The sequence below is a fragment of the Drosophila kikkawai genome, chromosome X, assembly GCF_030179895.1.
Source record: "Drosophila kikkawai strain 14028-0561.14 chromosome X, DkikHiC1v2, whole genome shotgun sequence".
NCBI classification, from domain to species: domain Eukaryota; kingdom Metazoa; phylum Arthropoda; class Insecta; order Diptera; family Drosophilidae; genus Drosophila; species Drosophila kikkawai.
Genome location: NC_091733.1, coordinates 7,644,601 through 7,672,501, shown reverse-complemented (window position 1 = coordinate 7,672,501; position 27,901 = coordinate 7,644,601). Strand labels below are relative to the sequence as shown.

The 27,901-nt window shown below is 39.9% G+C and overlaps 2 protein-coding genes across 2 annotated transcripts; one reads left to right on the top strand and one right to left on the bottom strand.

Annotated features, from left to right (window-relative positions):
- Positions 1-2,190: 2,190 nt before the first annotated feature.
- On the bottom strand, positions 2,191-4,811 carry LOC138929224 (uncharacterized). Its single transcript, XM_070288544.1, has 4 exons — positions 4,360-4,811; positions 3,590-4,297; positions 2,563-3,412; positions 2,191-2,319 (listed from the first exon to the last, which is right to left on the bottom strand). Exons 1-4 carry the CDS (start codon positions 4,809-4,811, stop codon positions 2,191-2,193), a joined length of 2,139 nt encoding a protein of 712 aa, XP_070144645.1.
- A 13,776-nt stretch (positions 4,812-18,587) lies between these two features.
- Positions 18,588-26,803, top strand: LOC138929137 (DNA topoisomerase 2-like). The gene is made up of 5 exons (XM_070288298.1): positions 18,588-18,964; positions 19,023-19,250; positions 19,307-19,376; positions 19,439-19,761; positions 25,582-26,803. Exon 5 carries the CDS (start codon positions 25,683-25,685, stop codon positions 25,959-25,961), a length of 279 nt encoding a protein of 92 aa, XP_070144399.1. The 5' UTR covers positions 18,588-18,964; positions 19,023-19,250; positions 19,307-19,376; positions 19,439-19,761; positions 25,582-25,682; the 3' UTR covers positions 25,962-26,803.
- Positions 26,804-27,901: the final 1,098 nt, after the last annotated feature.

The window sequence follows — 27,901 nt, the reverse complement described above, 5'->3', positions numbered from 1 at the left end:
GTGCTCCCAGCCTGTAATTCGAAATCGCCCAAGAATCCATCACGAATCGCACGGGAAGGTCCACAGGAATTTCGAAAGATAATCTTGCACGAATCGTCAAGGAATCGCTGGGGCGAATCGTCGACGAATCGCGCGTGAATCACTAGGGGGAATCGTGGACGAATCTTGCGGGAATCGCTGGCGGCAATCGTCGAGGAATCGCACGGGAATCGCTGGTGGTAATCGTCGAGGAATCGCACGGGAATTGCTGGGGCGAATCGTCGACGAATCGCTGGGCGGAATCGTCGACGAATCTTGCGGGAATCGCTGGGCGGAATCGTCGACGAATCGCACGGGAATCGCTGGGGGGAATCGTCGACGAATCCCGCGTGAATTGCTGGAATCCCCCGCAATTATACAAAAAAAAGTCTAACAGCATTTTATTAATTCTTAATTACTTTTATTTTTTTTTTTTTATGTAGGTTGTTTTTTACACAGGCAATTGCGTGAGCCAGTGCCTTTTCTGGGGGTAGCGTCTCCTCTTCCAGTTGCGAAATACTGTCTGTAAAGAAAATAAATAAAAATTAGTTAAATTACATAATAGATTACTATCAAAATTACATACCGATTAAAATGGAATACATAGCAGGGAAAGATTTTAATCTCTTCTTTCCATTTACACCGTCGATATTGTATTCCATTAAAATGGAGTCTGGTAGAACGCCTCTGATCGATTTCGAAAGGGCGGTCCTCTTTAAAAGACTAGTAACATGTTCGGTCTGGAAAAAAGATATGTTTTATAAATATTTTATTTTGATTTATAAATATTATACTTACAAACGTGGCCTTAGTCTCCGGGCGTACCTCCAGCTCTAGAGCAGCCAACCCTTCGTCACCTTGGACCGGGAAATCAAAATTGACTGACATGCCTTTAGCCTTTCCCTTTAGAAAAACCTCTAGCATGGCAGACAACTTCGACACCTGGAAGGTGCATTCAGCTACCTCTTTACGTGTGGATTCCAACACCTTGGTTTTGGTCTCCAAAATTGAAGAGTTGGCTTCAAGCTTATCTTCCAGGGCCCGGACCCTCTGTGTCAGCTGCTCATTGGTTTGGCTCTGGCTCTGCGGGGGCTCTGCGGTGGCTTCGATTGAGGCATCCAAAAAGTCATCTCCTAACAAAGAAATTTATGTGACAATTAAAAAATTATATTTTATTAGATTTTAATTAACTTACGTTCGATTGAGTAAACCAACTTTTGAAATTTACGAGGTGGCTCCGACATCCTGTCTATTTAAAACGGAATCTAAAAATATATATTTGTGATTTTGTGATTCATTTATTTATTATTTTTATTTATTTATTTATTTTATTTATTTTATTTATTGTATTTATTGTATTTATTTTATTTATTTTATTTATTTTATTTATTTTATTTATTTTATTTATTTTATTTATTTTATTTATTTTATTTATTTTATTTATTTTATTTATTTTATTTATTTTATTTATTTTATTTATTTTATTTATTTTATTTATTTTATTTATTTTATTTATGTTTAGGAGTGGGGTGGCTGCTAAATCCTCCGCAAAAGGATCAATAAAAGTTTATCCCACGAAGTAGCAAAACGTAGAAAAAAGAAGTCCAGAAATTCGGGGGTCGAAAAATGACTTTGGCATGGAGCGCCCTTTGCATGCATTTATTGACATTCGTATTGGAACTAAACTTAGCTTAGCCTAAGGGCCCGCTGCCGGCCGAGAAGCCCAGCTTAACAGCGTGAGAGCGGGAGAACCGTGAATTTGAGCGGCGTAGCCGTCCCTAAGCTCGTCTAGAAGCGAGCGACGATCGGGAACATGAGAGCGGGCGATCGGGAATACAGAGGAGCGGAGAGCGGGCGAGCGTTGCCAAGCTGGGAACGCTTGAGCTTTTGGACGCTCGGTGGGCAGAGGGGGAGCAGGGGCCTCCTGGCGTAAACATTCTCCCCCCCCCTTGCAATCACTCGGGTTGCAATAAACCCGTACAGGACGATGGTATGGAGGGGCGTCAGAGCGCTGCGTAGATCGTTGATCCTGGAGCGACGAGTAGCGATGAAGGACGGATGAGTGCCAAGGAGAGGCGGCTGATTGCCATGGAGAGGCGGGAGCTTGTCGCAAGGAGCTTGCTGAACAAGGTGGAGGCGTCGAATGCCGTGACCAGGACGCATCACTGTGCGCTAGAAGACGTCGAACGGTCCGTAGCGGACGAACGTTGGCAGACTCGGCAATGGTAGGACTAAGAACCTCGAGGACGTCTGCCTTCCAGAGCGATCGCGGTGTGTGGAAGTCAATCCCTCGTAAGTGACCTGGATGAAAAGGGATGACATGGAGATGAGTAATGGTCAATAATGTGCGAACTAGAAGTATGGGGGTGACCGACGCTGCGAGCGGAGTGGATGCTCTGGACGGTCATGCGGATGCAGGAGAGTGTGGTGGTGCTGATTGCACGTCTTGCATCGGTCACCGCTGCGGCAGGTTCCCTCGGAATGTTCGTGGGCCAAACAGTTAGAACAATAGCGGTGGTCGAGAACCGCACGGAGCCTCTTCACAGCGCAGAATTTCAGGAACTGTTGGCATTTCCGGAGCGGGTGGAATCCGCTGCAGACTCGGCAACGGTAGGACTGCGTACCTCGGGTACGTCTGCTCTCCAGGCCAGCAGCACTGCGAGCGGCAAGGAATTTTCCCGGTGAACTTTTTGACGAAACGGAAATTCGTGTCGAGAAGACAGACACGCCGCCTGTAGCGGTTGTAGACACTGGGCCTGTGAGAACCCACCCGAATATCGTCTCTTGGGCCAGGAGAGAGCCGAAGATGTTATTTTTGGAGCCGCCCAGAAGCACAGACGGAAGTATGTCAGCTCCAATTAGGACGTCGATATCAGAACTCTCGAAGAACGCTGGATCCGCTAAGGGGAGATCAGGAAGCTGCTTTAGGAAATCTCTCGGAACTGGATATGAGGGAAGTTTTCCAGCGAGTTGAGGAAGAACATAAGCTGTCGTTTGTAACTGCAGCCCGGGTCTGGAGGGAGCGCGAATTGAAAATTTGCAGAGCTTTGTGGCTTGAGCGGCAACTGTATCGTTGAGACCGGAAACTTGGGTCTGCGTTGGCTGGGATGGAAGTTTTACGATATTGAGAAGCCTCTCAGTAATAAAAGTCGCTTCAGAACCTGAATCGATCAGGGCTCGCGCTTGGAAGGTGCGGCCAAGATGGCAGATGTCAATAATCGCCGTACCGAGCAGGACAGCCTTTGATCCTGACGCAAAGCAGACTTGCACATTAGAGTGGTCGTCGGAGGCTGCAGCGCTTCTCACAATGGGTGCGGGTCGTGGACTAGATGGAGCGGAGGGTCTTGAAACGGTAGCCGCAGGGTTGTCGCGGTGCAGCAGAGTATGATGCCGGCTGTGGCACGTAAAGCAGGAATGGGCACTAGTACAGTCCCGTTGCTGGTGCCCTCGCGAAAAACAACTCAAGCAGAGTTGCTTTCTTCGGATGAAGTCTGTCCGCTCATTGACATTCATGTCTAGGAAACGCGGACATATACGGATAGGGTGGTTTTCCCTGGAGCAAAGATCGCACCCTCTTGGGGCTGGAGTCTCTCGGGCCTCATACGAGTTGAGCCGGCGCGCAGGGGCGCTTGCAGGGGTCGATCGGGGGGGAAACTGCCCAGAACTGCTAGGCCTGATATCATCGATCGCCTCTAGAGTACGGTGACGCTCGGTCAAAAACGAGTTCAGCTCGTTCCAGGTCGGAATTTCGGCCTTGTTGTGGACGGATTGCTCCCACATGGACAGTGTGGTTTTGGGAAGTTTTGTGGAAACCATGTATACCAGGAGACAATCCCAGGCTTTGACTTGGATGGAGGACATAGATAAGGCTGTTAGGCAACTCTGGATAGTGCCTTGCAGCTCTTTCAGAGCGGCTCCTGACTCTTGGGGGACTGCTGGAAGGTTGAATAGGATCTTCAACTGGCTGTTGACGAGCAACCGCCGATTTTCGAACCGTTCGGTGAGGCTCTGCCATGCGGAGATAAACCCTTCGTTTGTAAGAGGGGCCTTCGACACAATGGCATGTGCATCGCCACATGTCTTTGACAACAGGTGGAACAGCTTTTCCACCGGTGTGAGACGCGAACTCTGGATATAGATCGCCGTAAAAAGGTCTCGGAACGTTGGCCACCGAATATAGTCCCCAGTGAAGACTTCTGTGTCCACTGGTGGCAGACGACAACCCGTAGAAGGGGGTGGTTGACTACTGGCGGAAGCCTGTGTGGGTTGGAAGGCGGCCCTGTCAATTACGCCTGCAGCTGAAACACACACTTCGAAAACACAGAATAGCAGTAACTATACTTCGATTCTAGCTCTGATGCAATGGTCGGAGGATCGTCGGCTTCGGCAAGGAGGTCGGAGCAGCTTTCATAGCTTTTCTCCACCTTTTCCCACAGGGCCCTAATTTGGTCCCGATGGATTTGGCACATGCCAGGGGGCAATCTGTCCGTGTCAGGGGCAGCCGGAGTGTGCAGGTTAGCCTCGAATTGGGTAACACGGTCTGTTGCGGCAATGGATTTTTTGAGGGCGATATCTATCGCCTTTTGAGCCATGTTGGACACGGATCGCGTAACCTTTGGCGCTGGACCGGGGCAAAGGTTCACTGAATTGTCGCTTTTTGCCCTTGGGATGGCAATGGCTGCCTTCAACCTTAGAGGAGTTGAGCGCGGAGACGGGCGCGGAGATGCGGATCGGGATCTCTCCAAACGGATTGACGGGAGCACACGGAGCTTCTTGTCGTCACCTGTGGGCATTCTCGGACTCACAGACGCTCAAATTAATGCGCTCGGCACAATCTGGGTCGCTAACAACGTTACTTGTCGCCCAAGAAATACACACGAATTGCGAAGGAAAGACGACTCAACTCTGGTTCGCGTAACGCCAGTGGACACAGCACCAGCGACAAAAAAATGTCAGCGGCAAGCGAAGAGAAAACAGGAGCAAATCCTCAGCGGAGAAGTTCGGCCACGAAACACAAATGATGGATGGGAAGCGATTGCAGCGATTGCTGCTGCTGGCCGAATTAGTGCTGAATGTCGGACCCGGGCTCTGGATATTAGGAGCCAATTGTATATTTATATATGTATATTCCGTGGTTCGGACGTGGAGCTTGTATGTATGAATTGGAAACTTTCTTTATTAATTATATTCCGTAATAAAGAGAAAAAAAAAATTAATTTTTAGTGTCGGAAATAATGGATAAGAAGTATTTAATTATCGACACGTAATTACCACGGCGCCGAAAAGGCTGAATTAAAAAAAATAACCCTTGGCGATGACGTGGAAACCTCACTGTATTATGCCGTCGGCAAAGCAGTGCATAAGCTAGGCGCTTACGAGAGATAAAGGCACAGAAAACCGAAACAACAACAACACCAGCGCGGCTGATGCGGCGGTCAGCGCGGGAATCCGAAACTAACCGTAAATCGCAGTTTGGTTTTGCCGTCGGAAAAACACCGTATAAGCGAAGAGTTCAGCAGCGAGAACAAGGCGGAACACAAAAAAACACAACAACAACACGTCTGCTGCGGCGGTTGTGCGGATCTTGGAGAAATAAACACTTGCACTTGAGTTTCTTATTTCGGTTATTTTCGTTTGTTGGTTTTATTGTAATTTAATTCCTGTATGGGCGGGCAGAAAAATATAATGACATATGTATGGAGTTGGATACGCCTGCAAAAATATATGTATGGTTATTTGCACAGTGGAACACCGATATCGGGAACTGCAGCGACGTACAAAAATATATATTTGAGGCAGAAAATATTTACATATGGGCAATCAGAACGGGTTTGTGTGGGGGTATGTGTTGGATGTTTCGCCTTATGGTACAGTGGGAACACGAAGAGTGGACTGTATTTTGGAGTTTGGCAGATAAATCTGCGACGGCCTCTGAACCTTGCGTGGAGAAAAAAAAACAAATGGCACACAACAAAAATATATATGTTGACACCGGCGTATATTAATTGAGCCCTTTTGCTTTATTTATTTAATTTGAGTTATTTATTTCACCACACAATTTCACTGTATTTCGGCGGAGACGGACTTGCACGGAAAATGTATGTGCATAAGTTATCACACGTATGTAGGTATGTATGTTGATGTACATATGCCTTGACCGTTGGCGAGTGGAGCGGAGAAGCGAAAGAACAAAAAAAACGGCAGGCAATATGGCGATCACACAAAACGGAGACGGATTGAAAAAACTGGGCGATGGAATTAGGGAGAAATGGATTTTTCCTTCAAACTGCCGTTGTGTCGGAAAACTCGGATCGGGAGTTGACACAAAAAATCGTACGTAGGTTGACCGAAATTTAAATTTCGAACAACTATTAACGACCGGCACTTAGAGACGGGAGGACACTTTTTACTTATCTTTTCTGCGGCGGCACCACCAAAGCTGCTGGGAGAAAAGGATTCCAGGACGATATCCTTATCCGGCTCGAAGGACCATGTTTAGGAGTGGGGTGGCTGCTAAATCCTCCGCAAAAGGATCAATAAAAGTTTATCCCACGAAGTAGCAAAACGTAGAAAAAAGAAGTCCAGAAATTCGGGGGTCGAAAAATGACTTTGGCATGGAGCGCCCTTTGCATGCATTTATTGACATTCGTATTGGAACTAAACTTAGCTTAGCCTAAGGGCCCGCTGCCGGCCGAGAAGCCCAGCTTAACAGCGTGAGAGCGGGAGAACCGTGAATTTGAGCGGCGTAGCCGTCCCTAAGCTCGTCTAGAAGCGAGCGACGATCGGGAACATGAGAGCGGGCGAACGGGAATACAGAGGAGCGGAGAGCGGGCGAGCGTTGCCAAGCTGGGAACGCTTGAGCTTTTGGACGCTCGGTGGGCAGAGGGGGAGCAGGGGCCTCCAGGCGTAAACAATTTATTTTATTTATTTTATTTATTTTATTTATTTTATTTATTTTATTTATTTTATTTATTTTATTTATTTTATTTATTTTATTTATTTTATTTATTTTATTTATTTTATTTATTTTATTTATTTTATTTATTTTATTTATTTTATTTATTTTATTTATTTTATTTATTTTATTTATTTTATTTATTTTATTTATTTTATTTATTTTATTTATTTTATTTATTTTATTTATTTTATTTATTTTATTTATTTCATTTATTTCATTTATTTTATTTATTTTTTTTATTTTATTTATTCTATTTATTAATTAATTTCTTTTTTTTAATTGAATAAAATACGATTTTTTTTTTTTTTTTGGTTATCGAACCATGGAAGGTGAATCTTCTAAAGATACCTTAAATGCCGTCACTTAAGGTATTCCCGATTCATATTGAAAAATACGCCTACGGACTAAACACCTCCGAAAAAAAAGGATAAAATTAACAAAGGGAGGAAAACCCTACGAAAAATGTAGAAATGGAACTAACACTAATTCCCCCTTATATGGCATCGCTACAGCTTTCCTAACCTTATCTATAACTCTAAATCTTTCTATTTCTGATGCCATATTTAATCTACACAAACAAATACCTAATTCTAAAGAGGAAACTGGAATTTCAAAAAAACTACCGAAATCTAAAAATCTGCCTAAAATGAAAATTCCTTCCTCATCCTCTTCAAAACTATCTACCTCAATTGGGATGTTTTCTCTTACAAAACAAAAACTATCTGGCCTTTTATTTTTAAGTATACATCCCTTTAATTTTAAGATACTACCTACCAACTCTACATTTCCTAATTCCACCCGAATATCCCTATCCTCAACTATCTTTCTATTAATCTGTTCTAAGATTTTGGTGGGCTTTCGGACAAACCTCTTCAGAGTCTGTAAATGGTTCTCGAATGAGTATGAAGAGCCTGAAACCGGGTCACCGATTTGCTGAATCGACTCTTTTACATGAAGCAAGCCATGAACATTGTATGATACACTGTTTTCTCCAAAAATTACTGGAAAATTCTGCACGAATAAATCCAACATTTTTTGGGCAGTAGAGATGTTGGACTCTCGTTGTGAATGAAAGGACAACATCCTGTATGCACAGTGAAGCAACAGAAATTGAAAATACTGGTCAATACCTGTATACAACAAGAATTGCCTAAATTCTGTTGCTTCCAATGAGGTAGATCATCCAATGTTCTTGGCTTTCGAGCAAACTCTTGCGCGACGTAACTTTTCAACGATTTTAAGCATTCTGATATTTTGTTCTTACTTGGTTTGGAAATCCTAAATTCTCTTTCCATTTTATTGGAACTAATTTTATTTAAAAATTTTCGCATGACACCTAACTCAATTAGGTGCAGTTACCATTTTAACTCCAAGTTTTTCTACAGCGGACTGAACACTAATAAATTCTGCCTTATGATGATCAGGGTAAACCCTGTCATAAAAGTTTTCATCCGTTATCAATACACCACGTTCAGTGCTGTATGTCAAAACAGAGTCAACTTTTCTTCCTACTTGAGTGCATTTGCTACACCCATGGCTGGACGTATGTCCAGGTGTGCCTGTGATAAATGCACGAGCAGGAGCATCGCAAACGATGGCCCTAATTTCCAAACCTATTAATTTACTACAAATGGTTAAACCGTTTTCCATAATTTCGGACAACTCGGACGAAAATTTTAATAAGAAATCGTCGCAATCAGAAGGCTTATTATAGCCCAGAAAAACACCTATTGGCAATACGGGGCGGCCTTGAAGATTGTTAATACGTATTAATATGGGCCATAACTGTGCCCGAGAACTTTTAAAAAGTGGAAGTCCATCAATGTTTAAATCGATGTTAAGTACATCTGGCAATAGAGGAAACACTGATAATTTTTGTAACTGCTTAGATAACCCGATATGCAAATAGGAGCCGCCCGCTATTTGACTAATATCGGGTTTTTCTAAACAATTAAATTTATAAAACGGCTTTACTTTTAAGCCCTGCGAATTTAAAATCCCTACAAGTTCTGTGGCACATGCTCGTGTTGGCTTATGCTTTAAATACCAATTTTTCAATTGGGTATTTAAGTCACAACCATCACGGGCATGTGCGTCTATGCTACCTACATCAAAATCGCTAAAATCTCCTATTTCATCCCTATCCATAGTTGGCTCCAATGGTTCCCTGTTCTGACTAGTGCTAGGCCCAGCTTCTACATCTCTTCCTATCTCGCTACCTATTTCGCTAGGCCTTCCATGAGCACGCCTCAACATTTTCTTCCTAATATTTGCAGACAAATTCCTAATATATTTTGAGCCGTACATCCTTCCTTTGCTAATTTTATTAATGGCAGGTAAAATTCTTTAAAAGCGTATTTTATTTTATTAATTTATTTATTTTATTTTATATTTATATTTATAATAATATTTATTTATTTATATTTATAATAATTAAAAATTAAGAAGTCAGTAAAATATAAAATAACAAGAAAGGAAGCTAACTTCGGCACGCCAAAGTTTGTATACCCTTGCAGATTGGTTTTGATGTTTATATTATAGATTTAAATGCTGAAAACACTCACAAAACAGAGTTTCATTACATTTTACCTATACTTATTATGTTTATAGTTTGACAGTTAGTTTTACATTCCCAGCTTTACATATTTTATACATTTACCGATCGCTTCTATGGCAGCTATATGATATATTTGTCCAATTTTTATGAAATTTATACAAAAATTCTAGAACAATAAAAAAAAAGCCTATATCTCAGAGTAGATAAAAATAGTTTGAAAAACAACGAAGCTATAATTTTTTTCTATTAATTTCCTGATCGTTCCTATGGCAGCTATATGATATAGTCGTCCGATTTTCATAAAATTTTTACCAAAATTCAGAAATAATATAAAATGGTCATCTGTAAAAAATAGTGCACATATGTTGAAAAACAGCTAAGTTATCATTTTTTTTCTAAAAATTTATCGAACATTTGTATGGCAGCTATATGATATAGTCGTCCGATCCGACATATATAGCAGTGAGAGTATATAGAAGACTATATGCAAAGTTTCATTCAGATAGCTTTAAAACTGAGGGACTAGTTTGCGTACAAACGGACAGGTGGACAGACGGACAGACGGACATGGCTAGATCGACTCGGCTGTTGATGCTGATCCAGAATATATATACTTTATAGGGTCGGAAATGTCTCCTTCACTGCGTTGAGAAGATATAATTACAAAAAATAAAAATAATAAAATAAATTAAATATTTAAATTAATACAAAGTGTTCGTTTTTAAAAAAAATAATTTTTCATGAAAATAAATATAAATATAAATATTTTTAATATAATTGAAAATTTAATGTAAACTAATAAGAGAAATATTAAATATCATTAATTAAAATTATTAATTAATTGTAAAATTAAATACATAATATTAGTATTAAAAATTATTAATTTTAATAATAATTAATATAAATAATATTAAAAATTATTAATTTTAATAATAATTAATATAAATAATATTTATTATTTATTTTTATTTATTTTTTTGTTTATTTATTTTTAGAATTAATTAATAATTTTAATTAATGAGATTTAATATTTCTCTTATTAGTTGACATTAAATTTTCAATTATATTAAAAATATTTATATTTATATTTATTTTCATGAAAAATTATTTTTTTTAAAAACGAACACTTTGTATTAATTTAAATATTTAATTTATTTTATTATTTTTATTTTTTGTAATTTTTTTTTTCAGTGCAGTCAGTTTAACGGACTTTGTTTTGCACATTCTTGTCCCGTTATGTTTACATTTACATACTTGTACCATTGGATTCCGTTTTAAGGCGCTTTATATTTTAACCTTGATTTAAGGCGTTTTATTTGTTAATGATAATTACCGGCCGCACTTGCATTTAAATTGTGCGTACATATTTACCGCGCGGAAACAAGCGTCATTAAAACAACAAATTTATGTTATTATTTATTATGCCGCGAATGCAGTTATGCGCGGTCAACGGAATCCAATGTTTTTATTATTTTGTTCACATAATAAAAAAAAAAAACAAATCACTGCACTTACCTGATTTAAATGCAAAATTAAGTCAACTTTAATGACAATTTAAATGGATTTAATAAATTTTAATCACAAATCACTTGCACTCTGCCAAGGCACTTCAACTTAAATGCAAAGAAAAAGGGGAGAAGAAAGACGAAACCGAAAACTGATGGCGAAACTCTGACGCGTGCCAGGGTATACCCGACCGAAGTAATGCCTTGTAATTTGCACAACGTAAGACAAAAAATCAAATATGAACATTTTGGCTATGTCACAACCCAATTTTTAATATGTGCCAATATATCATTCAAATAAATAAGTAAAATCTCAATCAATAAAATCTTAAATATATATTAATATCCCAACTTATTTTAGAAGATTATTCTTATGTCGCTACAATACAATTTGTTTTTTATTCATATTTTTTTCCCTCCCTTCCCTCCATCACCATCTCTCTCTAATGTGCGAACAGTAGCAAACCGCTACATCGCGCTGCTCCGAATTAGTTCGAAAAAAAACAACAACTTTGAAGAGCCAACTTCGCGAAACACTCGGCAGTAGCCGAACGCAGGCAGAGTTTTGTTCGGCTATTTTGTTTCGAACTTCGCTTAACCAGGCCCATGTAATTTGTTTTGTTTTTCGAACGTGCCGCGAAGAATCGGACGGGCCAGGAATTCTGGAACTGCAGGGAAATATAACACCAATAGGTTATGGGCCCAGGTCACACACACATACACATGTATGGGCCACGCGTTTTTGAGTAAAGAAATTTCGAGAAGTTGCGAAATAGGCTCTTGCATTACGAGTGCAAGCAGTGTAATTGGAATCGGATCGCTACATACAAAAGTTTCAGCATGAGTGCGCTATACCAGATTGACAAACTGGAAGAAAAGAATTATGATTCTTGGCATATACAGATGCGGAGCGTACTGGTACACGCGGAGCTATGGGACGTGGCGTCAGGCGAGTTAAAGCAGGAAGATGCTGGCGAAAACTCGAATTGGGCAAGCCGAGACAGTAAGGCTCTTGCCATGATTGCCCTCAGCGTTAAAACTTCGCAGTTGAGTTATGTACATAAAAACGTGCGAGACATCGTTTGAGGCTTGGACAAAGTTGAAGGAGACACATCGACCGAGTGGGCCAGTCAGGAAAGTATCGCTCTACAAGACGTTGCTGAGTTTAAAAATGGAGGACGGCCAAAATGTTCCCAGTCACCTAAATGCGTTCAGCGAAGTGTTGGATCAGCTATCGTCGGTGGGAATTGACATAGGCGAGGAGCTTCGAGCTATAATCCTCCTATCGAGTCTACCCAAGGAGTACGAGAATTTCGTGGTTGCCATCGACACGCGCGACACACTGCCGGAGTTCGAGGTACTGCGAATCAAGGTCAAAGAAGAGGGAGAGAGAAGATCTCAATCTGGATCGAGCGACATGCGCGCACAGGCTTTTGTGGCAAGCAACACAAAGCAAATTTCCAAAAAGAATTGGAAGAATGTCATATGTTATAACTGTGGCAAGCGTGGACGTGTAAAGGCCGAATGTCGGTCAGATGGATCTCAGAAGAATAAGCAGACTCCAATTGTTCAAAAGTAGTGCAGCTTATTGGGAGCCCTAGACGCAGACGGTTTTGGACGCACAAAATGGTGCTTGGATAGCGGAGCTACAAGCCACATGTGCTGTGATGAAAATATGTTTTCAACACTGGAGAAGCACACCGAGTCAATTGGATTGGCAGGAGACGGATTTCTGCAGGCGGATGGAAAAGGAGTGGTCAAGCTAATCACCCTTGTGCTGAGCGACGTACTATTTGTTCCCACGATGAAGGGAAACTTCATGTCCGTAAGTCAAACCGTTTCGAAAGGCAATTTGGTGCACTTTAACGAAAGGCATGCAAAGATTATCCAGAAAGGAGAGTGCATATTTCAAGTAAACAAAACTGGAAATCTATATACATTCGTAGGAAAGTCGAATCAGTGTTTTGCTGCTTCCAGTGCCGATGGGATTTTGTGGCATATGCGATACGGTCACATAAATTATCGAAGCCTGGCTGATATCGTTAAAACGAAAATGGTTCGTGGAATAGAGAGTTGCAATCTACCAAAGAATACATCCTGTAAAACCTGTATGTTGAGCAAAATACATGTTCAGCCATTTCCACACAAAACTGAAAGCAGAGCTAGTGAGATTTTGGAACTAGTACATACCGATGTATGCGGACCTTTTAGTACAAGATCAATTGGTGGGAATCGATACTTTCTCACGTTCATCGATGACAAGTCACGACGCATCTTTGTTTACTTTCTGAAAGGCAAAGACGAAGTATTCTCAAAGTTTGTGGAATTTAAGGAACTCGTTGAGAGGCAAACTGGAAAGCTTCTCAAGTGCATACGCAGCGACAACGGAAAGGAATTTGTAAACGCAACCTTTGACAATTTCCTGAAGGCGAATGGGATCAGGCGGCAGTTGACAATCCCGTACACCCCACAACAAAACGGAGTAGCTGAGCGAGCTAACCGTACGTTGGTCGAGATGGCCCGATGCTTGCTAACGCAATCTGGCCTAGTGGAGTCCTTATGGGGAGAAGCTATATACACAGCCGTGTATTTGCGGAACAGAGCGCCTACGAACGCGCTGAGAGATATGACGCCGATGGAAGCGTGGAACGGTAAAAAACCATCAATTTCTCATTTTAAAGTTTTTGGTTCGTTCGCAGTTGCACTGGATAAGGGTCACACAAGGAGCAAATTCCAACAAAAAGGAAAAGAATATCGAATGGTCGGATATTCTCGAACAGCCAAAGGCTACAGGCTCTACGACCCTAGCACTGGACAAGTTATCGAAAAGAGAGATGTGCTTTTCGATGAGAGAGCTGATTACGTGTCGAAGGATGGCGGATACGTGTTGTTTGACCTACCACAAGGCGGTGGTGTTTCAGACGGCCAATTGGAGGATGAGAGGGAACAACTGCAGCAACGATGGAAGCTCAGATGGCGAAGTCAACCCCAATTTGTACGGATACGGTAATTCCGAAGATGAAAGCTCATACGACCAAGACAAGGTCGGCATAAAAAATAATCACAGCAGCGACGAGTTCATCAGTGCAGACGACGTGGACAGCGGAGAAGATGACAACACCGGAGAGGACGAGAACACCGGAGAGGACGAGAACACCGGAGAGAGGGACAATGCGCAGGATGGAACCAAAGTGGGTCCTGGCAGACCTAAACTAATCCGCACGGGCAAACCTGGACGCCCACGGAAGCAATACAATGTCTTAGGAGCAGCAATCAACAGCGACGTGTATATTCCGGTGAGCTACGACGAAGCAATTAGATGTCCAGATTCAGAATTATGGTTGGAGGCAAAGAATCGAGAGTACGAGGCTCTTATGAACAACCATACATGGCAGATAGTAGATCTTCCTAAGACAGAACGCGTTATTGGCTGCAAATGGGTTTTCACTGTGAAGAGGGATGCCAACGGACAAGTACAGCGATATAAGGCACGACTAGTAGCCAAGGGTTGCTCGCAGCAGTATGGTATTAATTACTTTGACACTTTTTCACCTGTCTGTCGTTGTTTACATGAAACAGCCAAGCGGATTTCTAGCAAAAGATCATGCGGACGGCGTGCTCTTGCTAAAGAAGGCAATATATGGCCTTAAACAGTCTGGCAGAGAATGGAACTCTAAATTGGATGGAGTTCTGCGTAGCATTGGCTTTAATCCATGTTAAAGCGAGCCTTGTCTATACATGAACAGAAGTGGACCGCATCTCGCACTTTTTCTTGTATACGTCGACGACCTGATCATAGCTTGCCAAGATAAAAGTGATCTCATGAGCATCAAAAGCAAAATAGCTCAATCTTTCGAATGTGTTGATCACGGACAGTTGCACCTGTTTCTTGGTATGGAAGTTCAACGAGAAGGTGAACTAGGCGAGATAATGCTGAGTCAAAGCCAATATATTGAGAATCTGCTTCAGCGGCACGGCATTAAGGAGTGTAGAGCAGCTGCAACTCCACTGGATGCAGGATTCCAGATCACATGCGACAAAGAGGGATGCGAAATGGTCAACGAGAAGGCATATCAAGCGGTCATAGGTGAACTGATGTGGTTGGCGCTTTCATCAAGGCCAGACATTCTACATTCTGTATCTAAACTGGCGCAGCGCAACAAGAATCCCCACACTGAGCATTGGACAGGAGTAAAACACATACTCAGATATTTGGCATCGACAAAAGACCTAAAATTGCTTTACAAGATTTGCAATGAGCCTCTAAGTGGATATGTGGATGCTGACTGGGGAGGCGACAAAACAGATAGGAAGTCATACACAGGATACCTTTTCTATCTAGCTGCAGGACCGATATCCTGCAAATCTGAAAAGCAACGCAGCGTAGCCCTCAGTAGTACGGAAGCGGAATACATGGCGTTATCATCCGCATGCAAGGAGGCGATTTCAATAAGAAGACTTATATTGGAAATCGGTTGCGGCGAGTCTGAAACATCAACAGTTATGCATACCGACAATTTAAGCGCTCAACAATTGGCTAAGAATCCTGTACATCACTCGAGGTCGAAACACATTGACATCAGATACCACTTTGTAAGAGATGTAATTAAGGAAGGGCAAATTATGTTAAAGTATCTATCAGCCAACCAGATGATTGCAGACATATTAACGAAGAACCTTCAGAAACAAAAGCATTGTGAGCTTACTAAAAAGTTAAGTTTGTATTAAAATTATGATATGTAAGCTTACATTGAGGAAGGGTATTAAAGCTATTGGAACAATGTAATCTCTAATCCTATAATATGTATCGATAGTTTTAGTTTGCAGTCTCCAGAAGTATCGAATAAAAACTTCATTCCTTTTCTTGTTTACTCAACCTACCGGACGTGTTTTTTCCACTAAAGCAAATATAACACCAATAAATTTTATAAAAACAAATTATAAATTATTATTATAAAAACAAATATATATTATAACAAATATATATAATATATATTTGGATTATTAAAATTTAAATTTGTCATATATTTAAAAATGAAAGTTATTGGCAAAATATTACATTTAAATTAAGTAATCTTTACTTTTCTAGGGCAAGCATAATGCGTAATTATTTCTACCCATTGGAGTTTCGCCATTTTGTTCCTACCTCTCATACTCCGTTTTGATTGGCTAAGCGTTTGCCACTGCTGTTGCCTGGCAAAATGGCCGACTGCGGAAGTCAGCCATGTCACATTAATCGAACACCTCTGAATTTTCTAGAATGTTACAAAAAAATCTAAAAGTACTTGATGTAACAAGTTTAATTTATTATTTCTATATGTTACCTTCTTATTTGTATTAGACTGATAAATCTGCATATTATGTTTTAAAATTTTTAAATTGAAAACATTGTATAATTTTCGTCTACATTAATAGTGTAAGCCCATAAAAATATTCAAAAATGTTTATATTTGCTTCATATTGACCGGTTATTTAATTGAATTTCGATATTATTATCATTAGAGTAATTGCTTTCTTAGTGGTTTATTATTTTCATACAATCGCACATAGCTTCATGCTCATCGCTGTATTGTTTACAATATAAAAGCTTACTTAGCCGAAAATGCAGCTTATTTTTATATGTATTAGAACATCACGCGATCTTAGCATTCTTCTTTCTGCACGTTCTTATTTATATATTCTTCCCCTTACACATTTTTTGGTGACGCGTTTATCAAGATGGTCGACTGCAATCGTCAACCATGCCACCTATGTCGGCCATCTTTTAATTTTGCTGCGTTCCGGGAAAACATTTACTTTTAAAATCATTATTTTTAAAATTTTATTAAAAAACAACGTTTATATATTTCCTTTTAATTTTTTCTATGAATGTGACCAGAATGGATCGATTCATCCAATTGCCAGCTGCAAGGCAAATTTCGTTAATTTTGAGTTTGTCGTTCCTATATATTTTTTGTTGCTTGGCCTGTTTTCCCCACCGTTACACGGAATTTGGTAGATATTATTGTTTTTTCCATTTGTATTACTATTAATATATTATCATTACAATAAAGGTGTTTTTATACCCTTGCAGGGTATTATAATTTCAGTCAGAAGTTTGCAACGCAGTGAAGGAGACGTTTCCGACCCTATAAAGTATATATATTCTTGATCAGCATAAACAGCCGAGTCGATCTAGCCATGTCCGTCTGTCCGTCTGTCTGTTTCTACGCAAACTAGTCCCTCAGTTTTAAAGCTATCTGAATGAAACTTTGCATATAGTCTTCTATATACTCTCACTGCTATATATGTCGGAACGGGCCGGATCGGACGACTATATCATATAGCTGCCATACAAATGTTCGATGAATTTTTAGAAAAAAAATTATAACTTTGCTGTTTTTTAAGATTTTTGCACCATTTTTTAGATATGGCTGTTTTATATTATTTTTGAATTTTGGTAAAAATTTTATGAAAATCGGACGACTATATCTTATAGCTGCCATAGAAACGATCGGGAAATTAATAGGAAACAAATTATAACTTCGTTGTTTTTCAACGTATTTTCATCTACTCTGAGATGAAAGCTTATTTTATTATTCTAGAACTTTGGTATATATTTCATGAAAATCGGACAAGTATATCATATAGCGGCCATAGGAGCGATCGGTAGATGTAGAGAAAATGTAAAGGTGTGAATGTAAAACTGTAACTGTCAAACTGTAAACATAATAAGTATAGGTGAAATGTAATGAAATAATATCTGCAAGGGTATACAAACTTCGGCGTGCCGAAGTTAGCTTCCTTTCTTGTTTTAAAATAAAATTTAAAATTTTGTTAAATAAAATTTAAAAAAATGTTAAATCATATAAAAGAACTATATTTTAAATTTATAATGGCACTATTTTCACACAACTAAAAGGATCCCATGGGATCCCCTGCATCACCAATCATCGCTGACATTGTAATGGAAGAATTACTAGACAAAACAATTAATAAGCTCGACATACGACCAAGGATACTGACAAAATACGTAGACGACCTATGCGCGATTGTAAAAGACACGGAAATTCAAAAAACCATTGACACACTAAATTCGTACCACAGCAACATTTAATTCACAATAGAACAAGAAGTAGACGAAAAATTGCCTTATGTAGACATAATAATTAACAGACGAGAAAACGAAATAAAATTAAAATGGTATAGGAAAACAACTGCTTCAGGACGAATCATCAATTATAATTCAAGACACCCAAAAACTATGTTGAGTTATAATTTTTTTCTCCTTATTTTCCGATCGTTCCTATGATAGCTATAAGATATAGTCGTCCGATTTACATAAAATTTATACCAAAATTCTGAAATAATTAAAACTTTTTAAAATATGCTGAAAAATAGACAAACACTGTGTAAAAGCTTATGCAGAATAGCAATTTTTTGTTAAGGAACTGCATATTCCCTGGGCAATGCCGGACTAGCTCAGTGGATGCCCAGAGGGGGGTAGGAACCTATGCCCGCAGTCCGCACAACGAAACACCGATTAATCGGACGTCACACAAAACTCCTCACTAACAAATAACACATCTCTAACAAAAAAAAGTAAACAAACCAAAATTGACGACATTTGCGGAATGGTGGCATAGATGGAGTCGCCACGACGCTCCCGCCCAACCTGTGGTGCCTCCGGTGTGTCTAGGGCAGTAGTCGGCACGTCCCAAGCCCATGGGATAGGCAAATGCTCTGCCGGCAGCGCTGCCAGCACACGGTTAGCGTAAACTTCACACACACGGAACACACTCACGTCATTTTTGCTCCGTACCTCACTCACACAAATGCGCTTTTTGGTTAATTGTGATGGTGCCGAGCACTGGTCTAGGGGCACCACCCATCTCCGGCGGACCGGAGTCTAATCCAGGCGGCCTGACGGCCGGTCCATCTCCCCAGGTAAATACTTTTTACTCACTGTTCATCATGTTTGCTTTTAATACGTTATAAATTTCAGGAACTTAAGGCTAACATTGGCAGAGTACACTTGAGTTCCTAATGGACTCATTCCCGGCGAAACGTCACCCTAGCCCGGGATGCGCTCGCGCCAAGACTGCGGCAGCGGAGAAGAAGCGGCGGTCCGCTTAAGGAAAAAGCCACAAACTGGCTGGAGAAGTACTCTAGATTCCCTTTTCTTTTCTACCTATTATCCCTGCTGGAGCTCCAAGAGAAATAAAGGGGATGGGTAAATATGTCTTCAGTGAATATCCACTTCTTCTAAGCCGTTCCTTAATTTTGCAGAACTCGTGTTGCACAAATCCCTGACCCAAGTTAAGAGACGCGGAGAAGCAAGCACACGGAACCAATTACAGTAAGACAAATAAATTAACCTAACGAAAACAACAGCACACTAAATTATGAATTATATCTTAGCAACTAGAAGGCACTATTGGCGACCCGCAACTGGCTTCGGTGGCATGAGTGGCCAGAAATCGTGACGACTGATGGCGACGGCTAGCCCGAGGAAAGTAGGGGCAGTAGGACGCAGCCACGGCCACGTCGTTTCGGAGAAGGGGCAGAGCCAATCGATGTCCCCAAATATGGGTACGAAAACCTGCCGGTTCCAGACGGCGTTTCACGGAACGGACTCACCGGTTGGCTTGATGATGGCTCGGTTCCCGGCTGCTAATAGGCTCGTTGGAAACCTTTTTCCTCTCTCTTCTTCCGAATATATCCTCCCAGAACGTCGGCGGCGGGTAAGCTTCTACATATAACTCCACAATTTTTCAATAAAAAATCGGCGTGGCCAGCTATTGATTCACTGCCACGCTGAAATTAAACGTTTATTTAATACCACGCCTTAAATCTTTTCACTTTCACCCACGTTCTTCAGGTAATTCCTAGCCGCCCAGGAGATTAGCTGCTTTTCGCATTGACTTTTCGTTGCTACTGCCGGCTTCCATGTTGCCTATCCCTCCCTATATAGGCTTCGGCCTGTCACCCGAGTTCAGACCTAGGAACCGTTCTTTCTTCGGTGCAACGGCCGAGGCCAAGGGTAAAAACCCTTTCTCTTAATTCCCTTAACCAAAGCCCGTTACTTATTCCCGGTTCGCTCTTTCAAATCCCTGCCCCCCCTGGTCCTAAAGATCCTGCCTCTATCGATAATCCTCCAGCCCATTCCGATTGAAAATGCAACATTTTGTTTATTTTATCGCAGAGCCAATCAAAAGGGTGTTGTGTCCGTCGTATCGATAGTCGCGATAGTCGTGTCGATAGTCGATAGGTGAGGAATGGGCAGCACGGGTCCGAGGGCTGCCAAATGAGTTCGTTGTGCCCACGGACCAAAGGACAGTCTCTGACGAAGCAAACGAAAAAGGGATGGAGGGTGTAAAGGCCATAAACTGCATTCTTCCGTTTCATTCTCCCTTATTATTTGCAACGTGCTGTGATATGCATGAAGGCTCAGGTGTTCAACTTAGAAGAGTCGACTTTCGCATAAGGGTGGGGCGGTATGGGAAAATGTTCTTGAATCCATTTCTCTGATAAAAATGTCTGAACTTCGAAAAAGGAAAGTAACTCCTCCATCCATTCTAACTCTGCAATGGTATGGGGCGCCACACAAGAAAAAGGGTCTTTTTTCTATTCAATCGTGACGAAAGCAAAAACCCGATAGAGCCTTAACGCAGAATTCTAGAGTTTCACTTTTAGTTTGCGTTCCAAGCGACTTCATCACGCCGGTCTTCCCTTCAATTTGAAGAAAATCAAAAGTGCTAGTGAAAATTGAAGAAAAATCAAATTTAAACATTTTAACCAAAATAAAAAAAATAAAAACATTTAAAATCAAAAGCAAAAACTTTTAGTTTACATTCCAAGTGATTTCAACACGCCGGTCTTCCCTTCGTCTTAAAGAAAAGACAAAAGTGCAAAAACAAATAAACAAAACAAAATAAAAAACATTAAAAAAAATAAATAAATTTATTTTATTTCAACAAACAAAATCAAAATTAACATCAAGATGAATTCGACAAACAACAACAACAGCAACATCATCAGCACCAGCTCCACCTCCACAAGTAATGCTGCTTCCATTCCCCCTCTTGGGGTAACCAGTGGAATTTACTGCAAATATTGCAAAATATATTTTCCGATGGGAGTGCAATGGAAAAATCATATCCGCACTGAAGCCCATAAAGTCTTCGCCACACAACATATAACTGGAAGTGTGAAGCAGATTTTGGATGGATTCAAGGGACGAATTCTGCAATACATGTTTGTCAATGAGGGGCCTGCAGTCAGGAATCCCATTGAATTCTTCGATGAAGCGGGTGTAGCATTTCTTCCCCATTTATTGACCACCAACCTTTGCTCCAAAATTAATGTTGAGTTCTTTGGAGAGTATATGTTAGTAAAGGAGCATGATACTCGTGTTGAGATAAAGTCATTCCAAACTAAAATGACATTTATTACTTAAGCATCAAATTTACCAGCCTACATGAATTTTCATAAATAGGAACTGGAAATACAAATGGGAGAATGGGAGACAGTGGTTGGACCCTAATTCGCATCATCAGAATGGAAATGAATATGATGAAATGTTATCCAATGAAAGGATCAGCTCATTTCAAGCTCCCTGAAATACTACAACGCAAAAACGCCGTAATAAATGTGAATAACAATGATGAATATTTTGTTTTAAGTGGGCGATTCTTTCGAGCTTTTCAACAATATATAGGGTGAGCATTTCATCACATGTAATATACGCTGAAGGAGGTGTAAAACTAGATTTTACTGGATTAAATTTCCCAGTGGTGCTGGACGATGTGAAGGAGTTCACTGCACAAAATCCTCACATAAGCATCAATGTGCTTGTGCTACCGACATAACACTTTATTCAGATGGATTGGAAAAAAATAAGCATATAAAGTTGATGTTTGTAAAATGAGCAACAGCCAACGTTCAAAAATATGTCACGGTAAGTAACAATAAAGTTAGAAAATAAATAAATAATAAAAAAAATAAATTGTTCGGCTGGGGGGAAACTTCTCACTTCCGAAAGCACACACTATTAAAACACTCCCGCGCCGCAGTCGTAAAACACCAAAGAAAAATCACCACCAAGGAAAAGAGTAGTAGGCCGGGGGGGCGTGGTTATTTTCAATATTAAAGGAGTGGACTTGGTCCGCTTTATTGGGCTTCATAAAAGGAATTAAAATACAAGCGGGAGTGGGAGATCAAAACTAGGAGAGCGGGAGCGGCCGCTCAGCGATGCGACGATCGGCCAGAGCCGAAGCATCCGCTAGAAGAGCGGGAGCGCAAACTGAGAGCGAGAGCGCGAGCTGAGGGGGGGGGGGGGGGGGGGAACATAAGCTCCTGACCTGAACATAAATAAATAAATAAATAAATAAATAAATAAATAAATAAAATTATAAATATTGTAATATAATTAATATGCTAATTAAAGTCAAAAAATTACTTTTCCAGACTACTCTCAGCCCAAATGGGTAAGCATCAGAAGGCGCGACTCTTCTGCAACAAGTGTTTGGTTATTCAACGAATAATATGTATACTGGAACCGATGTCAGTAGCAGTAAGTGAGAAAACAAAGTTAATTAATAGGCATGTTCCAATATCATTTGCATACTACATAAAGTGTGTATATAATTCTAATTTAGATAAGTTAGTTTTAAAAACAGGTGGAAATGTTAGTCGCACTTTCATTGAAAATTTAACGTCCGATTTGTCTGAGATATATCAAAATCATATGTCAAAAATAATTCCACTTCAAATGTCTCAAAAGGACAATCTACACTTTAATGCAGCTCTTAATTGTCATATTTGTAAGGGAAAATTATTTTACAGGCAGATTTCGAGGTGCAGCTCATAATGATTGCAATCTCAAATTTAAAACAGGTAATTTTATTCCCGTTTTCTTCCACAACTTTTCCAAATATGACGCCCATTTATTTGTGAAAGATCTCGGTGAAACAGAAGGAGAAATTCGTGTAATTCCTACGAACAAGGAATTATATATAGCCATTTCAAAATATGTCCCAGTAGGAAAAAATACATTGGAAATTAGATTCTTAGACTCATTCAGATTCATGTCCTCTAGTCTAGAAACTCTTGCGAATAATTTAAATGATGAAGATTTAAATGTTTTAAGCCAACAATATCCAAATAGAGAAGATTTCACCCTTCTTCGTAGGAAAGGTGTTTTCCCATACGAATATTTAGATTCGTCTCAAAAACTTGAAGATATTTCTCTTCCGCCAAGGGAAAAGTTTTATAGCAATTTGACAGAGACAGAATGTTCTGAGGATGATTACGCACACGCATGTAAAGTATGGAGTCATTTCAAGTGTCAATCACTTAAAGACTACTTAGAATTATATTTAAAAACTGATGTTTTGTTGTTGACCGACATTTTTCAAAATTTTAGAGGAATTTGTTTACAAGTTCATGAGCTTGATCCTGCTCATTATTTTACAATCCCGAGTTTGTCTTGGGATGCTATGCTGAAAACTACACAAATTACCCTCGAATTACTCACGAATATCGACATGATTCGATTTATACAGTGTGGGATTCGAGGGGGCTTAGTACAATGTAGTCATAGGTATACCAAGGCAAACCATAAATACCTTAAAGATTTTGATTCTACTAAGGAGTCTGAATACCTAATGTATGTGGATGCAAATAATTTGTATGGTTGGGCCATGTCTGAGCCCCTACCTTATGCAAAGTTTAAGTTGTTAGAAGTAGAAGAAGTAGAAAAATTTAATGTAGAAAATATTAGTGATGACGGCGAGTATGGATATATATTAGAGGTTGACTTAGAATATCCATACTCGCTTCACGATTTACATAATGATCTCCCTTTCTGTCCAGCCAACAAGCTCCCCACAGTAAATTCAAAAGCAAAAAAGTTAATAGCAGATCTCCAAGACAAGGAGAGTTATATTATTCATATCAAAACCCTAAAGCAGTGTATGAAGAATGGATTGAAGCTTAAAAAAATTCACTCTATCCTTGAATTTAAACAGAAGCCCTGGATAAAAATTTATATTGATATAAATACTGAGCATAGAACCAGGGCAGACACTACCTTTAAAAAAGACTTTTACAAGCTCCTAAATAATTCAATTTATAGAATATGCCTTGAGTCAACTGAAAAAAAAGAAGATGTACGTTTAGTCACTGAATGGGAAGCTCCACCCAGTGGTCCACAAGGCGAATTTCCACGGCTATGCGCTAGGGAGTTAATAAGTCGACCCAATTTCCATAGCGCAACAAGGTTTACTGACAAACTGAATGCTATGTATTCAACTAAAGAAATTACGAAAGTTTGTGATAAACCACACGTATATGAAACCAAAATTTGAAAATAAATTAAAACTTAATTATATGGATACCGATTCATTTCAAATTATTTGTGTTGTAATCAACATTATGTTTAGGTGTTGATTTTTGTTTATTCGTAGTGTAAAATATGAGTTTTCTCATCCTATTCATATGTGGGGTATCAATGTCTAATGATGAATTGTTTTGTTTACTTTTTATTTCAGTAATATCATTTGAAAAATCATTGGAAATATATTATATGTTGTAACTGTTTATTATTATTAACAAGTTCATGTAATGGCTCAGTTATAGGTTTAAATGTTTCTTCCATACCCATAGTATTTTGAGATTGATGTTGTTTTAATTCTGAAAATGGTTCTTAAGAGCATTTCGACTTTTTGTCAATTGACTTAAAATATTTTTATTTATCATCATAAATAATTCGAATTAAACATTTTTGAAGTGATATCCACTTCACTTGAAAAATAAACAGATAAATAAAGCACGTTTCGATAAAATGTATAGTAACATTAGAAAACCTTATTAGACTCGGTAGTTGATCAGATAATCAGACCTGATACCTGATCAGTTAAGCAGACCTGGTAGCTGATCAGTTAGATCGACCAGGTAACCTGATCAGATAATTATACCTGCTAATGAGTGTTTATTTATTGTGAAAAAAAATTTATTTATTTATATTTTTTTTTTACCTTAAAATAAAATGCTGAAAACAAATTTTTCTCCCACTCCCAAATAAAAAATTTAATAATTTAATGTTCCTTTTTATGTATTTATTTATTACTATTTTTTGTTTATTATAATTTTGGTTGGATATCCGCATTTCCGTCTTCTAATCTAGTTAATATATATTTCCTAACACTGAAATACTCTAATATGCTTTCATCTATTTTATTATACCTCTCTGGGAGGTAAACATAATTATTTGGCAACTCCAATTTCACATTTGGTCCAAATTTACCCTGGACTTGTTTTGCTGAAATGATATCAAACCCAACATTAGTTGGGAGTTGAGAAAATTGGATTTTTGTGCACGAGTGAAATGCGAGCATCAGAGGATCCTCCTCTATATCTCGAATTAATGCATCCAAATCCCCTTGGGTTACCCCAAGAGGCAAATTGGATGCACAGGTTGGGATTCATTGTTTATTTGTTTATTTGTGATTCCTCCAGAGAAATGGACTTGGAATGACTATGATTTTCTTTTGCACTTACAGGTGGCATCAACATTCAACCCTCCCATGTGCGCGACCATCTGTGGGTCTTTGTCAACTGCTTGATTGAGAACCCAAAATTCGACTCGCAGACCAAGGAGCGCATGATCAAGGCCGATGGCTTTGACTCCCAGTGCCAGTTGTCCAAGAAGTTTATTGCCAAATTTTCCAAATTGGGCATCGTTGAGTCTGTGCAGAATGACATTGCCGAGACGGGCATGATCAATGGCATTCAGAATGACATTGTCGAGAGGGGCAATGTCAAAGGCATTCCCAAGCTGCATGATGCCAACGAGGCGGGTGGCGAGAACTCCTTCACTCCGGTCTGGCTGTTATTGGTGGAAACTATTACGGCCTGTTTCCGCTTCGTTGCAAGCTGCTGAACGTGCGAGAGGCCAACTTCAGTACGCTGTCAAAAAGCGCTGATATAAGCAATTTTGTCAAGATCCTCGGACTGCAGTACAAGAAAAAGTACCTGACCGAGGAAGATCTAAAGACCTTACGCTATGGCAAGGTGATGATCATGAGTGATCAACATGAGGATGGTTTCCACCTCAAGGCCCTCTTCATAAATTTTATTCACACCAACTGGTCGGAGCTGCTGCGCCTGCCGTTCCTTGACCAGTTTATAATGCCAATTGTTAAGGCCTCCTCGGAAAACAGAGAGAGGTCGTTTTACTTGCTGCTCGAGTTCAAGAAGTGGAAAAAAAAAATACGGCCAATAATGACATCTACAATATAAAGTATTATAGGTGTCTGGGTACCTTCACGTCCAAGGAGGCGATGGAGTATTTCAGGGACATAAATATCCATCGTATCTCCTTCAAGTACAACGGCCCCGAGGACGACAAGTTAATTACGATGGCATTTGCCAAGAAGCACAGTGGATCGCGAAAGCCGGCCGGAGCGTTATCTCTGCACCAAGGGGACTGAGTACGTCAACTAGGCGGACTTCATCAACCTGGAGCTGGTGCTGTACTATGTATTCGAAAACAAACGCTCCATCCCCAGGCTGATCGATGGCCTAAGGCCGGGCCAGCGCGCTGTGTTGTTCACCACGTTTAAGAGGAAGGATAACGAAGCGGTTAATGTGGCGCAGCTTTCTGTTTCGGTAGAAGAGATTTCCGGTTATCGTTGCTGTGAAGACCCGCACCAATTTGACCATCGTAAATATAGCCCAAAATTATGTGGGATCTAACAACATTAACCTTCTGGAGCCCCGGGGTCAGTCAAGAATACAACCGGTTTGCTCGAAACCCCTGGCACATCATCATCATAGGAAATGGTTGTATTCTTCGACTGAAAGGACTAGTTTATTATTATATATATATTATATTTATTATTATACTTAGATATAAGCTTCTTTTATTATTTCAGAATTTTGGTAAAAATTTTATGATAATCGGACAACTATATCATATAGCTGCCATATAAACGATCGGTAGATGTAGAGAAAATGTAAGGCAGGGAATGTAAAACTGTAACTGTCAAACTGTAAACATAATAAGTATAGGGAAAATGTAATGGAACTCTGCTTTGTGAGTGTTTTCAGCATTTAAATCTATAATATAAACATCGAAACCAATCTGCAAGGGTATACAAACTTCGGCGGCCCGAAGTTAGCTTCCTTTCTTGTTTTGTTATTAAGTAGATCTTAAAATGGCCAACCTCAACGAAGCTCTTCCAGTCAATGTAGTTAAAGTTGACAAAGAATTATGGAAGAAATGTAAGTTAGCTGACCCCGAATTTGATAAACCAGGTCGTATTGACATAATCATTGGAGCAGACTTATATACTCACGTTATACAGAATGGAGTTATAAAAAAAGACGGGCTCCTTGGGCAAAAAACTCGTTTCGGGTTGATTGTTTCTGGATGTAAAAAATCCAAACCAAAACAAAATAGCAAAACAATTGTAGCAACGACAATCGAGATAAAAGATTTAGATCGATATTGGGAGGTTGAAGAGGAAGACGGGAATGATATCGAGTCTGAGATATGCGAAAGCAAATTTAATAAAGTGTTCACACATGAACACGTAGATAAGAAGCATGTGTTAGCGATTAAGTCCCTGCAGCACTACACTTGTCTATCTATAAGAACAGCCGCCACTTGGACCTATGGAAATACAAGCAACCCGAAATATGACCTCCTATGAGCGATCTGGGTTTGTATAAAATATGTGCTATCGGGGTGACTGTGTGCACCCTTATCGCACTTAGAATATTTCCCACGATCGGGAACTGTCCGATGCGTGGGTCTAAAACTAAGATCAAAAATGTACATTCTCATGTTAGCTATTTAAGCTAGGGTTTGAACAAAAC